Source organism: Phacochoerus africanus, chromosome 11, assembly GCF_016906955.1.
Source record: "Phacochoerus africanus isolate WHEZ1 chromosome 11, ROS_Pafr_v1, whole genome shotgun sequence".
NCBI classification, from domain to species: Eukaryota; Metazoa; Chordata; class Mammalia; order Artiodactyla; family Suidae; genus Phacochoerus; species Phacochoerus africanus.
Window position 1 is genome coordinate 65,079,246 of NC_062554.1, and position 12,144 is coordinate 65,091,389.

Genomic DNA, 12,144 nt, shown 5'->3' on the forward strand with positions numbered 1-12,144 from the left:
GGGCCGCACCCACTGCATATGGAGGTTCCCAGGCTAGGGATCTAATCGGAGCTGCAGCTCCCAGCCTACGCCAGAACCACAGCAACGTGGGACCCGAGCCACGTCTGTGTTCTACACCACAGCTCGCAATAACGTCGGATCCTTAACCCACTGAGCGAGGCCAGGGATCAAACCTGCAACCTCATGGTTCCTAGTCAGATTCGTTTCTGCTGCGCCATGACAGGAATTCCAATAAAGAGCATCTAGTTTTATTATGAATGCATGGGTATAAATAAGTATACATGGACATTTGTAAGCCCCTAGGTGCATGGGGTTACAGATATGTGTATCATGTGTCTATCTGATGACTGGAGTAGCTTAAGAGATATGTCTGTCTGGATGTGTGATGTCTGCGTGTGTAAGGAAGTCCGTGTGTGTGAGAGGTGTGGAAGCTGTGCATGCGTGGATAGGTGGGTGAGGGTGTGTCTATGGCTGAGTGCCGGGAGATGGCTTTCTTAGGAAGAAAGCCCATCTTCAAGCATCAGGGTGCCCCAGGCCCACTCAGCTCCCCCCCGCACCCCGCTCACCATCCAGACAGAGTTCCTGGAAGCCGCTATTATGAGAGGTTGTTCCCAGCAACCCCCCACTCCCCCTCCTTTCCCTCCGCTCACGGCAGTCCCAGCTGGGGCAGGGGCCCTACCCTCCACCACCATCATTAACTTGGGATTAAGCTGGGCTCTCCAGCCGAGATGATGCCGCTGCTGGCCGCCGTCTTGGAGGCCTGGGGCGGCAGCGAGGGATAGTGATGGGGGGGAGGGGGATGCCATTTCAGGGAGCCCTGCCTCCTTGCTCATTCTGAGAGCTGCTTAACAGCTGCCCTCACTCCCAGGGGTCCAGGGCCGGGCCTCAGCTGTGGCATGGCGCCCACCCCCAGCCCTGGACTCGGGGTGACAGCTGGATGTACCCGGAGAAGAGGCACTAATTGGTTAATGGGCATCCCACCGCCCATGACCCACCAAAGAAGGCCTGAAATCAGCTGTAGTGAGGGGTAGGGGCCAAGGAGGGCCCCTGCCTGACACCCCAAAGGCAAAGTAGGCCCAGCCCCACCAGGCAGCAAGTAGAGCCCACTCCCCAGCCCTGTGGAAAGGCAGGTGTGAAATGCTGCTGCCCCCGTGAGGCCGGACAAGGTGTGTGAAGAGCAGGGCATCCGGCCCGGGGAGGGGGCCAGGCATGAAAAGGCCACTTGCAGGCGGGGTACCCATTTGCTCAGCAAATCCAGAAGCCAGAGGACCTGCACGTGTCACAGTCTTGCCCTGTGACTCCGGGCATGTCGTTCCCTTTTCTGGGCCTCTGGTTCTTGAATTGTCACGCTGGAATTTTATAAAAATGCCCCAAAGCAACCTGCATGCTGTCCACCCACCAGTGAACCTTTCTTCTTCCCCCGATTCCCACCTCAGCCCTCACTTGGGTCCAGGAGACTGCAGCTGAGTACACATCCTGAACCAGGCTGACCCCTCCCTCTGGACCCTGAGTGGGGAATTGGTCTTCTTTCCATTTCACACGTGAAGATGCTGAGGCTCAAAAGGGTCCTATTATATCTAGTCAGAGGCCCTGAGCTGCAGCAGTTCTCTTGGGCCGGGCTGCCCCAAGGTTACCAGGCTCCAGTGCCATACCTCCTCTCGCCCCCTTTTTAGCCAGTGGCTTCCGTGCCACCCACCCCCCGCAAATCAGCTCTTCTGTGGGTCCCCTGACTGCTTCCATTCCAAGGGATCCCTGCACTTGAACCTGAACTCCTATTATGGCTCTCACCTCCCTGGGCTATCAGTTTTCTGCCTCCCTCCCTGGACTGCAAGCCTTTGAGGAAGAGGCACTGTGTCTTACTCAATTTACTACACAGTCTCCTGCTCAGTATTAAGTATATAGCAGGTGCTCAGTACCTGAGTGTCGCAGGGGGATTGACAGAACCAACTTGACTAGCTGGGATCTGCCCAACCTATTAAAATTCAAATTTCAACACAATCCCATCAAATAAAAAATCCAGTTCTTAGAGTTGCTGTCATGGCGCAGCAGAAACGAATCTGACTGGGAACCATGAGGTTGTGGGTTCGAGCCCTGGCCTCGCTCAGTGGGTTAAGGATCCAGCATTGCCGTGAGCTGTGGTGTGTGTTGCAGACGCGGCTTGGATCTGGCGTTGCTGTGGCTGTGGTGTAGGCTGGCAGCTGCAGCTCTAATTCAACCCCTAGCCTGGGAACCTCCATATGCTGCGGGTGTGGCCCTAAAAAGACAAAAGACAAAAAAAAATCTGGTTCTTCAGCCACACTAGGTGTATTTTAAGGGTGCAATAGCTCATGACTACTGTAATAGATGGTGCAGAAAATGGATCACCACAGAGAGTTCTCTTGGACAGCACCGCCCCAGAGGCTGGGCTCCAGCTGCTCCCCAGGCCCTGAGACCTCCGGTGCTGTCCCCATCTGCAGCTTGGAGCTCAGCCCGGGGTTCCCAGGCCACCTTTGGGCCTGTCTTTGAAGACCAGCCCCTCGGTCTGCTATTCCCAGAGGAGTCCACAGAGGAGAAGGTGACCCTGGCTTGCCGGGCCCGGGCCAGCCCTCCGGCCACCTATAGGTGAGACCCCCCCCCTACAGTGGTGCCGGGTGGCCCTGTGCGGCCGGGCAGCTGTTCCTCCTGTCAGCCCCCCTCCTCCCCCGCCACAGGTGGAAGATGAATGGCACCGAGATGAAGCTGGAGCCAGGCTCCCGCCACCAGCTAGTCGGGGGCAACCTGGTCATCATGAACCCCACGAAGGCCCAAGACGCCGGCGTCTACCAGTGCCTGGCCTCCAACCCAGTGGGCACCGTCGTGAGCAGGGAGGCTGTCCTCCGCTTCGGCTGTGAGCCCCCCACTCCCACCACCCCAGGAGACTTTGGGGGGAGGGAACAGAGGGCTGGACAAAAATGTCCAGAGAGGGCGGTGACTCCTTCCCCAGGGAGGCTGAGCTGAAGGGGAGGGCGTAGGCTTGGAGGACAATGCCTGAGGGCCCGGTCTCCACCCCCAGTTCTGCAGGAATTCTCCAAGGAGGAGCGAGACCCTGTGAAAACCCACGAAGGTTGGGGGGTGATGTTGCCTTGTAACCCGCCGGCCCACTACCCAGGTGAGTCAGGCCCCGGGGCCGTGCTGGACGGAGGGCGCAGGAGGGGCTTGTGGCCACTCAGCAGAAGAGGGATGGATTAAGAAGAGCTGGTGAGTGACCCTTGGAAGGGGATCCCTGGGTCCCCGGCTCTAAATGATTCTGTGCCCCACCCACATCCTCAGGCTGGGAGGTTCCTGTTTCCCAGGGGCTGTTTCCCAGCAGACTACACACCCTGAGGGCAAGAAGAAAGTTGCATTTTCCCTCTAGGTCTCCCCTCAGCCCCAGGTTCAGAGCATGGGGGCTCTCAGAACAAAAAACCAGATTCCCAGCAGCACGCTGGGGTCCCAGCCAGAGCTGCTGCCTCAGCCCAGCAGCCCGATTTCCTCAAACCTCCCATTCCTAGGCTTGTCCTACCGCTGGCTCCTCAACGAATTCCCTAACTTCATCCCAACGGACGGGCGTCACTTCGTGTCCCAGACCACAGGGAACCTGTACATCGCCCGGACCAACGCCTCAGACCTGGGCAACTACTCCTGCCTGGCCACCAGCCACATGGACTTCTCCACTAAGAGCGTCTTCAGCAAGTTTGCTCAGCTCAACCTGGCTGCAGAAGGTCAGGCTGGGCCGGTGTGACAAGGAAGAGGGAGCCGAAGGGGTTGGGGTGTTGGGAAAAGGGGGGTGCCCCTTTGAGGTTGTGAAGAACAGGGCCCAAGGTCAAGGCCTGGACCCCCGACATCCTCCTGGTGCTCGGCCTCAGAGCCTAATCCCAGGTCCCCAAGTGGAGAGGGACTCAAGAAAGGGTGGGCTCCGAGGTGGGCTGAGGCACAGGGACCCTGGAGCCGGATCATTTGCATCTGATGTGCAAACTCCCTCTCTCCTCAGACACCAGGCTCTTTGCCCCCAGCATCAAGGCCAAGTTCCCTGCAGAGACCTATGCGCTGGTGGGGCAGCAGGTCACCTTGGAGTGCTTTGCCTTCGGGAAGTGAGTGGCGGAGGAGGGAGGGGGCAGGCCAGGGCCCAGCCTCTCAGAGACTCCTGGGGCCTGGGGCACCTCAGGGAGAGGGCAGGCAGGGCCAGTTCTCAGTCAGCTTGGTGCCCCTCGAAAGGTCTAGCTGAACGCTGGACTCCAGAGCATGTGGCAGCCACCATTCACTGGGCACTAACTCTCTGGGTGGGGTGTCACGCATGCCAGGGACCTGACACATGTTGGGTCACTTTATCCTCCCGGCAACAGCTTTTGCAACACCCCAGGCTGGAGGCAGGGAGCATGGTACATGGACCCCAACCTGGCCTGCCTGGTTCAAAATACCCAGCTCTGTCACTGCTGGCTGGGAGACCTTGGGTAAATCACTTAACCTCTCTGTGCCCCAGTTTCCTTACTTGCACATGGTGATGGTAATAATAGTACTGACCTCATGGAATTATTAGGAGAATGAAATGAACCCATATATGTCCAGTGCTTAGAATAGCACCTGGCATTTAGTAACTATTCTATGGATGCTAACAGTTATTTTCTAACATAGAAAAGTGACGAGAAAAATCTTCCTCTCTCAGAAAAAGGCTTCACTGGAACAGGGCTAAGCAAATAGCAGGTGCTCAATAAATGTTTGGAGAATGAATGAAAGAAAGTGATTTGTACCTTGATTCCCCCTCCTCCTTCACATACCTCCGGGGTTTACCCAGGATCCCCCCTGCTTTGTGGAAAGTTATGGGGCTTCCAGAAAAATCCATATTTAAAGCACGTAAAGGGTAATATATGACCCTCTAAAGACGCACTGATCTCTCAGTCCATTTTAGTACACAGGTTGGTAGTAACTAAAGCCTCTTGAAAAGTAGAAGCAAGGCTCTGAGGGGGAGAGGAGAAGAGAAGGGGACCCAGGTCCCAGGCCACTGCTGAAGAGGGCTGGTCCAGAAGAGGCACAGTGACCAGTGCAGGGTGGGGGCGGGAGGGCTTCAGGGTACAGACCACACAGCCTCGCAGCCGCAGCTGTTGCAGGGGAGAGCCGGGTGGGGGACCCCCCTCTAGTCCTTTCCCTGCGGGCGAGAGGCCACTCCCTCTCTCCTTGTCTCTGTCTCTTCCCAGGTCCCACTCCCTGTCCCCACAAAGCCAGCATCTCAGGATGGCCTGGGTTGGATGCAAGGAGTGGCAGGCACAGGGGAGTCTGCGGAGTTCAGCCTGCGCTCCTCTGACTTTGTCTCCCCTGCCAGCCCCGTCCCCAGAATCAAGTGGCGCAAAGTGGATGGCTCCTTGTCCCCGCAGTGGGCCACAGCCGAGCCCACCCTGCAGATCCCCAGCGTAGGCTTCGAGGACGAGGGCACCTACGAGTGTGAGGCGGAGAACTCCAAGGGCCGCGACACCGTCCAGGGCCGCATCATCGTGCAGGGTACAGAACCGGGACACCCGCGCCCTCTGCCTTGCCCTGTCCTTGAGGAAGCAGACCCAAAAGTCAGGAAGGAGACTGGGCGGCCCCCTGCCTAAGCCTTCTGGCCCACGGATGGCACGGAGTACGGGACAGAAGAGGCTAGTGCTGGGGCTTAGAGCTTCAGCCAGGGTTGCAGAAAGCACAGGGAAAGCATTAGAATGATTTAAATCGCTAAAAGAGGACTGGCACAGGAACAAAACCTGCTTCTCCCCACACCCTGTCCCAGAATGCCGATGGCTCCCCCTGCTGTCTGGCGTGAGAACTGCAGTCCGGCAATTCTGATCCAGTTCATTAGCTGGAGGCTCCTCCCAGCTCATCCCGGGCTTTTCTCTCCCTTGCTGCCCACAGCTCAGCCGGAGTGGCTCAAGGTGATCTCAGACATGGAGGCTGACATCGGTTCCAACCTGCATTGGGGTTGCGCAGCCGCAGGCAAGCCCCGGCCCACAGTGCGCTGGCTGCGGAACGGGGAGCCTCTGGCCTCCCAGGTAGGAGACCTGGGGCTTCCTCCCACATGCCCAACACACCATCCTCTGCTCACTGGGTTCCCTCACCCTCTAGATCCCTTCCCTGCTCCCTCACCCCTGGCAACCCCTCTGGGCCAATTAGGGTGGTTCTAGGGGCTGCTCTCCACCCCAGAGTCACATAGCCTCAGGCTGGTCAGTTGAATAGAGTCCCAACTGGAAGGTCCAGGTACCTGGGTCCAGGCACAGCTCAATCACAAAAACACTATGTGGTCCTGAGTGGGTCACTCACCTCCTGGCTTCAGTGTGCTGACGTGCAGGGGGGCCCAGGGAATCTCTGAGTCCTGGGATTCCAGGCAGCCCTGAGCTAGGACTGGGCATGTGAGCCCCCTTCTGGAGGGAGCAGCAGCCCAGCCTCTACTGCACCCACCCCATCAGCCCCAACCCTGGGCCTCCAGTGGTCCTGACCCCCCCTGCCTCGCCCTGGGTGGGGCTCTTCTTCACAGGCCCGGGTAGAAGTGATGGCCGGGGACCTGCGCTTCTCCAAGCTGAGCCTGGAGGACTCGGGCATGTACCAGTGTGTGGCAGAGAACAAGCACGGCACCATCTACGCCAGTGCTGAGCTGGCCGTGCAAGGTAAGGGGTCCCGGGGCGGGATAGGCAGAGGACGTCCCTGGGAACACACAGATGGGGGCGTTAGGAACTTTGAGTTGCAGCATTTCTTTTAAAAAAAAAAAATTATTTTATTTCTTTGTCTTTTAGGGCCACCCCCACAGCATATGGAGGTTCCCAGGCATGGGGTCCAGTCAGAGCAGTAGCTGCCAGCCTACACCACAGCTCACGGCAACGCCAGATCCTTAACCCACTGAGCGAGACCAGGGATCGAACCTGTGTCCTCATGGATACTAGTCAGATTTGTTTGCCCTGAGCCACGACGGGAACTCCGGGTTGCAGCATTTCTGAACACACGCACCCACCGGGCAGTTTTCCAAGAGCAGAACTCAGGGATTTAGGACAGGAGATGGGACATTAGATGGAAAGCTTCTAAAGGACAAAGTCTCTGGCTTGTCCCACACCTGGCATGGACAGTGTAGATGTCTGCTGCCCAGACCAATTCAATTTGGGTTTAATGCAGCTCCTTTGGCTCTGTGACCTTCGGCAAGCCACCTAATCTTTTTGCATCTCAGTTTCTTGTTTTATCACATGTGGGCCAGTCATCGTCCTGCCCTCATACAGCTGCTGTGAGGATTGAAGGAGATGGTAGAGCTAAAGCATAAAGGACATGCCTGTCACCTAACAGGTGCCCAGTAAAAGCGACCTGATTCCAGTGTCCTTGGCTGTGTGACTGGAGCTTGGACATAGCAATACCTACCTCATCAAGTTGTAGTCACGCTGAACTGACTCATTCATTCATTCAGCCCATGTTTCTTCCCCACCTCCTAAGAAATGAACCCTTAAGTCTCTGCCTTCAAGTATCTTACAATGCAGTGGAGAGAGGAGGTCAGTGAAATACAAAATCAAATGATTAAATAAGGTAATTTCAGACAGCCATAAAAAACACAATATAAAGAAAATTCAGCCAAGTGCTGGGAGTGGGGGGGGGCAGTCAGATGCTCAGGAAAGATGACACATTTGGGATGTGCGCTGAGTGTTAAGAAGGAGCCAGTCATGTGAAGATCTGGGGGATCTCCAAGCAAAAGATACAGTAAGTGCAAAAGTCCTGGGGCAGGAGTTCCCGTCGTGGTGCAGTGGTTAACAAATCCAACTAGGAACCATGAGGTTGCGGGTTCGATCCCTGGCCTTGCTCAGTGGGTTAATGATCCGGCCTTGCCATGAACTGTGGTGTAGGTCGCAGACGCAGCTCGGATCCCGCGTTGCTATGGCCCTGGCATAGGCTGGTGGTTACAGCTCCGATTGGACCCCTAGCCTGGGAACCTCCCATATGCCGCAGGAGCGGCCCAAGAAATGGCAAAAAGACAAAAAAAAAAAAAAATCCTGGGGCAGAAATAAACATGGCATCGTCTTAGGGCCAAAAACATTGGCCCAGGAGACGGGAGCACAACAAGTGAGAGAGAAGGTGGAGCAAGACATGATTAGAGAGGAGGGGACTTTTCGGTAAGCCCTCGGACTTCATTCTGATTGATTTATGTTTTTAAAGAGACATTCCTGGGAGTTCTTGTTGTGGCTCAGTAGGTTAAGAACTTGACATTGTCTCTGTAAGGGTGTGGGTTCAATCCCTGGCCTTGCTCAGTGGGTTAAATATCCAGCATTGCTGCAAGCTGTGGCATGGGTCACAGATGCAGCTTGGATCTGGTGTTGCCATGGCTGTGGTGCAGGCTGCAGCTGCAGCTCTGATTCGATCCCTAGCGCAGAAACTTTCAAATGCTGCAGGCGAAGGATCAAAGCAGAGCTGTAGCTGCCGGTCTGCGCCACAGCCACAGCAACTCTCAGATCCAAGCCACATGTGCAACCTATGCCACCGCTCACAGCAACGCCAGATACTTAACCGACTGAGCAAAGCCAGGGATCGAACCCGCATCCTCATAGATACTAGTCGGGTTCATTACCACTGAGCCATGAGGGGAACTCCTAGTCAGGTGCTTTGATTCCCTCGGTGACTGTGGGCCGCTCCCCCTTCCTTCCAGCACTTGCCCCCGACTTTAGGCTGAATCCTGTCAGACGGCTGATCCCTGCAGCCCGAGGGGGAGAGATCATTATCCCCTGTCAGCCCCGGGCAGCTCCAAAGGCCGTGGTGCTCTGGAGCAAAGGCACTGAGATTTTGGTCAACAGCAGCAGGTACTCGCCCGGCCCCCACCCCACCAACTCCCGCTCCCCCGCATTCTCCTGGGAGGCGAGTCCCCTTCCCATGACTCCAGCGTGTCCCTGGGTTGGCCAGACCTGCTCTGTTCTTGCTGCAGAGTGACTGTAACTCCAGATGGCACCTTGATCATAAGAAACATCAGTCGGTCAGATGAAGGAAAATATACCTGCTTTGCTGAGAATTTCATGGGCAAGGCCAACAGCACGGGCATCCTGTCTGTGAGAGGTAAAGGCTGCAGTTTGGCTGAGGTTGGGAGGCTCCGCCATCCCTCCTCGCCAGCAGGCTCTCATGTTCCCATGTTTCTCCCAGTTTGGTCTTGAGGCCACCCTGGGATTCCGTTGCCTTTGCGACCACCCCCTGGCCTCCGTCCAGAATCTCCTAGCTTCCCTCCCACACACCCGTGGGGCTGCTGGCAGATCAGGATACCGTGGGTTACCCTGCTACTTCTCTTTCCTGGGGCTCAAGACAAACCTCTCTCCCCGCCCTGCTGCCCCCACCCGGGCCCGTTTCCTGTCCCTCTGTTCAGGGGCCCTTTCTGTCTCGGCAGATGCAACCAAGATCACTCTAGCCCCCTCTAGTGCCGACATCAACTTGGGAGACAACCTGACCCTGCAGTGCCACGCCTCCCACGACCCCACCATGGACCTCACCTTCATCTGGATGCTGGACGACTTTCCCATCGACCTCGACAAGCCTGGGGGTCACTACCGAAGGGCCAGTGTGGTAAGGCCTCAGGCCAGAGAACCCAGGGCTCCTCCCTCCTTCTGGGTAGACAGGGGACCCAAGAGTTCCTCAGCCATCACCACCCCCAAAGCCGTCCCCTGTCCCTCAGGACCGCAAACTCATCGGTGGGTTCGTAACCACCCTCCCTTAGACGGGCAAGTTCCTTGGCTTCTACCCAAAGCCTATGCCTTTAGGAGAAGGTTAGGGACACACCTGGAATTCCAGGTACCCAGCGAAGACCCACTCCTCTGCTGTTCCGTTATCCTGCCCCCAACCCAGATGATGTCATTAACTTGAATCACCGTTAACTGTCTTGTGTAAAAACCTGTTGTTTAGGAGTTCCCGTCGTGGCCCAGTGGCTAACGAATCTGACTAGGAACCATGAGGTTGCAGGTTCGATCCCTGGCCTTGCTCAGTGGGTTAAGGATCTGGCGTTGCCCTGAGCTGTGGTGTAGGTTGCAGATGCAGCTCGGATCCTGCATTGCTGTGGCTGTGGTGTAGGCCAGCGGCTACAGCTCGGATTCGACCCCTAGCCTGGGAACCTCCATGTGCCACAGGAGCCGCCCTAGAAAAGGCAAAAAGACAAAAAACAAAAACGAAACCTGTTGTTTAATCCCCAGTGGTATCAAGTAGCCGATTCCTCCCATTGAACAAAGAGGAGGAGCGAGAGGCAGAGGGGTCCGTGCGTTACAGAGCAGGGGACTCTGACTCACTGCACTACCCACTGCTGCTTCCTCTGACCCGCCCCCTCCCTGTCCCCCGAGTGCAGAAGGAGACGGTCGGGGATCTGAGCATCCTGAACGCCCAGCTGCGCCACGGCGGGAAGTACACGTGCATGGCCCAGACGGTGGTGGACAGTGCGTCCAAGGAGGCTACAGTCCTGGTCCGAGGTGATGGGGTTTCCCACCCCACCCCCACCCGACTCCCTCAAGAGGCCAGCGGGGCTGCTCTGCCCCTGCCCCAGGCCCCCTCCTCTCCCTGAAAGCTATAGGAAGGGCTTCTAACAAGTCTCCTGAGCTGAATTCATCCTGTGGTTCTTCGCAGGTCCTAAATGAATAGAATGTTCTTCCAAAGCCAAAATTGTAAAAACCCTGGACACATCCCAAGACTGGAGAAATTTGCTGAGGCCAGAAGTTTCAAAGCCTAGTGCTAGGAAACCTATACACATCTCTATGTGAAGGCCTCTGTGACCCCTCCAGCCTTGGACACAGTCTCCCTCCTAGCAACGCCCCCCCCCCCATCCTGCCGTCACTATCCCCCCCGCATGCCTTGCCCTCCCACCCCAGTGTGTGTTAGCTGCGCCCTCTGCTGCTTCCTCTTGGTACTGCACTGGCCCGTGCTGGCCTGAAGGAGGTTGGTTCAAATTTGAAGCTGCCCAGTTCTGATTCACTGTACTCTGACCTCTGGGTGCAGGTCCGCCAGGTCCCCCAGGAGGTGTGGTGGTGAGAGAAATCGGTGACACCACTGTCCAGCTCAGCTGGAGCCGTGGCTTTGACAACCACAGCCCCATTGCCAAGTACACCCTGCAAGCTCGCACTCTACCCGGGAAGTGGAAGCAGGTTCGGACCAGTAAGTGTGAGCTCCCCCCACCCCAGGTCAGTCCTGAATTGGCCTGGCTGAGTGCTGGAGGTGGGGGAGTGGGGGAGGTCAGAGGCCGAGGCTCAGCTTGGAGCTTCAAAGATGGACAAGTGTAGGTCCCCTGCCTGCAGGGAGCTCCCAGGTCACTGGAGAAGATGGTCATACAGGCAGCAGAAGAGTGGGAAGGGAATTAGGGGGGAAGGCACTCAGTCTGCACTCTTGAAGAATTGGCAGGACTATGCCTGGGGCAATGAAAGCATTTGTGAGTGTGTGGGGTGCACACAGCATTTGCAAAGGCTCTAGCGCAGGGAGGTCTACTAGTTTTCTAATCATTTCTGAAAAAGAAATTGAACACTTCATATATAATAGACACCACCCTGAGGGCTGGGTATAAAATGATTCAGGCCCGGTCCCTGCCTTTTCCATCAGACTGGTAAATGAATGCCAACGCTGGCTCCCTGGTGCCTTGCAGATCCTGCCAACATCGAGGGCAACGCCGAGACCGCCCAGGTGCTGGGCCTCACGCCCTGGATGGACTATGAGTTCCGAGTTGTAGCCAGCAACATCCTGGGCACTGGGGAGCCCAGTGGGCCCTCCAGCAAAATCCGGACCAAGGAAGCAGGTCAGAGCCCTGGGTGAGAAGTAACAACAGGACATAGCCCCCAGCCTTGCCTAAAGGGAGCCCCAAGTGAACAGCCATTACACAGGGTTCCAACCCTGCTCAGCAGGCTTGACTCTAACAAAACAGCTGAGAAAGGAACACAAATGAGGGCCAGGCCACTGTGCTGAACAGTGCGCTCTGCCCCAGGCCACAGGCTGTCAGGGCTGGAAGAGCCATCCAGTCTAAACCTCTCACTTAAAAACCAGGACAGGAGTTCCCTTTGTGGCTCAGCTGTAATGAACCAGACTAATATCCATGAGGACGTGAGTTCAATCCCTGGTCTAGCTCAGTGGGTTAAGGATCCAGCATTGCTCTGAGATGTGGTGTAGGCCGGCAGCTATGGCTCCGATTTGACCCCCAGCCTGAGAACT

General features: G+C 56.5%; 1 protein-coding gene across 3 annotated transcripts in view; it reads left to right on the plus strand.

Moving 5' to 3' along the window:
* Positions 1-12,144, plus strand: part of CNTN2 (contactin 2) — a 38,299-nt gene that overhangs the window by 14,123 nt on the left and 12,032 nt on the right. For all 3 annotated transcript variants that reach the window (XM_047753569.1, XM_047753570.1, XM_047753571.1), the window contains 14 exons: positions 2,457-2,601; positions 2,691-2,866; positions 3,032-3,127; positions 3,510-3,719; positions 3,989-4,088; positions 5,315-5,490; positions 5,878-6,014; positions 6,497-6,626; positions 8,636-8,786; positions 8,909-9,036; positions 9,359-9,534; positions 10,304-10,424; positions 10,948-11,103; positions 11,585-11,734. In XM_047753569.1, coding sequence (XP_047609525.1) covers positions 2,457-2,601; positions 2,691-2,866; positions 3,032-3,127; positions 3,510-3,719; positions 3,989-4,088; positions 5,315-5,490; positions 5,878-6,014; positions 6,497-6,626; positions 8,636-8,786; positions 8,909-9,036; positions 9,359-9,534; positions 10,304-10,424; positions 10,948-11,103; positions 11,585-11,734 — 2,052 coding nt within the window. The remainder of the gene's footprint in view (positions 1-2,456; positions 2,602-2,690; positions 2,867-3,031; positions 3,128-3,509; positions 3,720-3,988; positions 4,089-5,314; positions 5,491-5,877; positions 6,015-6,496; positions 6,627-8,635; positions 8,787-8,908; positions 9,037-9,358; positions 9,535-10,303; positions 10,425-10,947; positions 11,104-11,584; positions 11,735-12,144) is intronic.